We start from the raw sequence: 1,103 nt of genomic DNA, 5'->3' as shown, positions 1-1,103 counted from the left end.
AATGTAGTACCACTACCAACTGACTAATGTATATTTTACAGCATTAGTTGAGAGATTCTTTTTTCCTTGAAAAAATTTGGCATGTACTGTACCTGATATATATCCAAAATAATTGAATTGGTAATCGAATCGAACCGCAAGCTTGTGAATGAGAATCGAATCGTGACATTTGTGTCAAAACCCAGGCCTAACTATTACTGACATGAAACAGGACCAACAGTTTTGAATCGAAGGAAGAACGCTGCAGTACAATTCCTGACCAGCAGGTTTCGCTGCTGCCTCAGAGTCTGAGAATGTCTGTCCACCTGAGTGAAGAAGCATGCTCATCTCTAGGGACATCACAAACACAACACACTCACTCACGGTTTACTGTGGGTGGAGAAACACACATCCTCAGAACAAGGACCTGACGGACTTCTCGGGCGTTTAAGAGACGCTCGCGACCCGCGTTTGACCGTTCAGCCTGTTTTATAATCTTAGAGAGAGAGAGAGAAGCGCAGGTGAATTGTTGCATGAATCATGACCGCGCGGCGTCTGCTGCGCTCTCTTCACGTGACGCGCGTGTTTTAGCTGACAAATAGCCGTGAAAACGTCCCGCAAAACATTACGATGAAGGACACTGGAGAATCAAAGGATCATCAGCTGACAGTACGTTAAGTCCAGTGACTTATTATTTACCTGCACTTGTGTCTTGTAGAGTTTGTAGACTGTGTTCAGCCAAATGTGTATGTATTTAGGTAGATTAGAGACTGTGTTTACATTTTTGTTCGCGTGTCATCAAATATATAGCTTATATTCTAACAATATCTTGTAGTTGTAGACTTTGTTTCAACCAATAATAATAATAATAATAATTATTATTTATGTATGTTATATAGAGTATATACATTTATGCATTCTGATGCACTTGTGTAGAGTTACAGTATAGAGTTACAGTGTGTGTATATACACAGTATGTGTATATACACAGTATGTGTATTATGAGATATAGTTAGCTCATGTTTTATATATATATATATATATATATATATATATATAAAATAAACAATAAATAAATATGCATCCACTATGCGTGTGTATACTTGATTTCTGTATACTGCATG

General features: G+C 37.7%; 1 protein-coding gene across 1 annotated transcript in view; it reads left to right on the top strand.

Moving 5' to 3' along the window:
- Nucleotides 1–300: 300 nt before the first annotated feature.
- LOC107684482 (kinesin-like protein KIF19) overlaps nt 301–1,103 on the top strand; it is a 47,418-nt gene continuing 46,615 nt past the window's right edge. Inside the window, exon 1 of the mRNA XM_016480738.1 lies at nt 301–648. Within this exon, the coding sequence (XP_016336224.1) occupies nt 610–648 (39 nt within the window). The 5' untranslated portion in view covers nt 301–609. The remainder of the gene's footprint in view (nt 649–1,103) is intronic.

The sequence above is a fragment of the Sinocyclocheilus anshuiensis genome, unplaced genomic scaffold (genome assembly GCF_001515605.1).
Source record: "Sinocyclocheilus anshuiensis isolate Anshui unplaced genomic scaffold, SAMN03320099.WGS_v1.1 scaffold1833, whole genome shotgun sequence".
Classification (NCBI taxonomy): domain Eukaryota; kingdom Metazoa; phylum Chordata; class Actinopteri; order Cypriniformes; family Cyprinidae; genus Sinocyclocheilus; species Sinocyclocheilus anshuiensis.
Note: the sequence above shows the minus strand (reverse complement) of the source record. Positions and strands in the feature narration are given on the sequence as shown.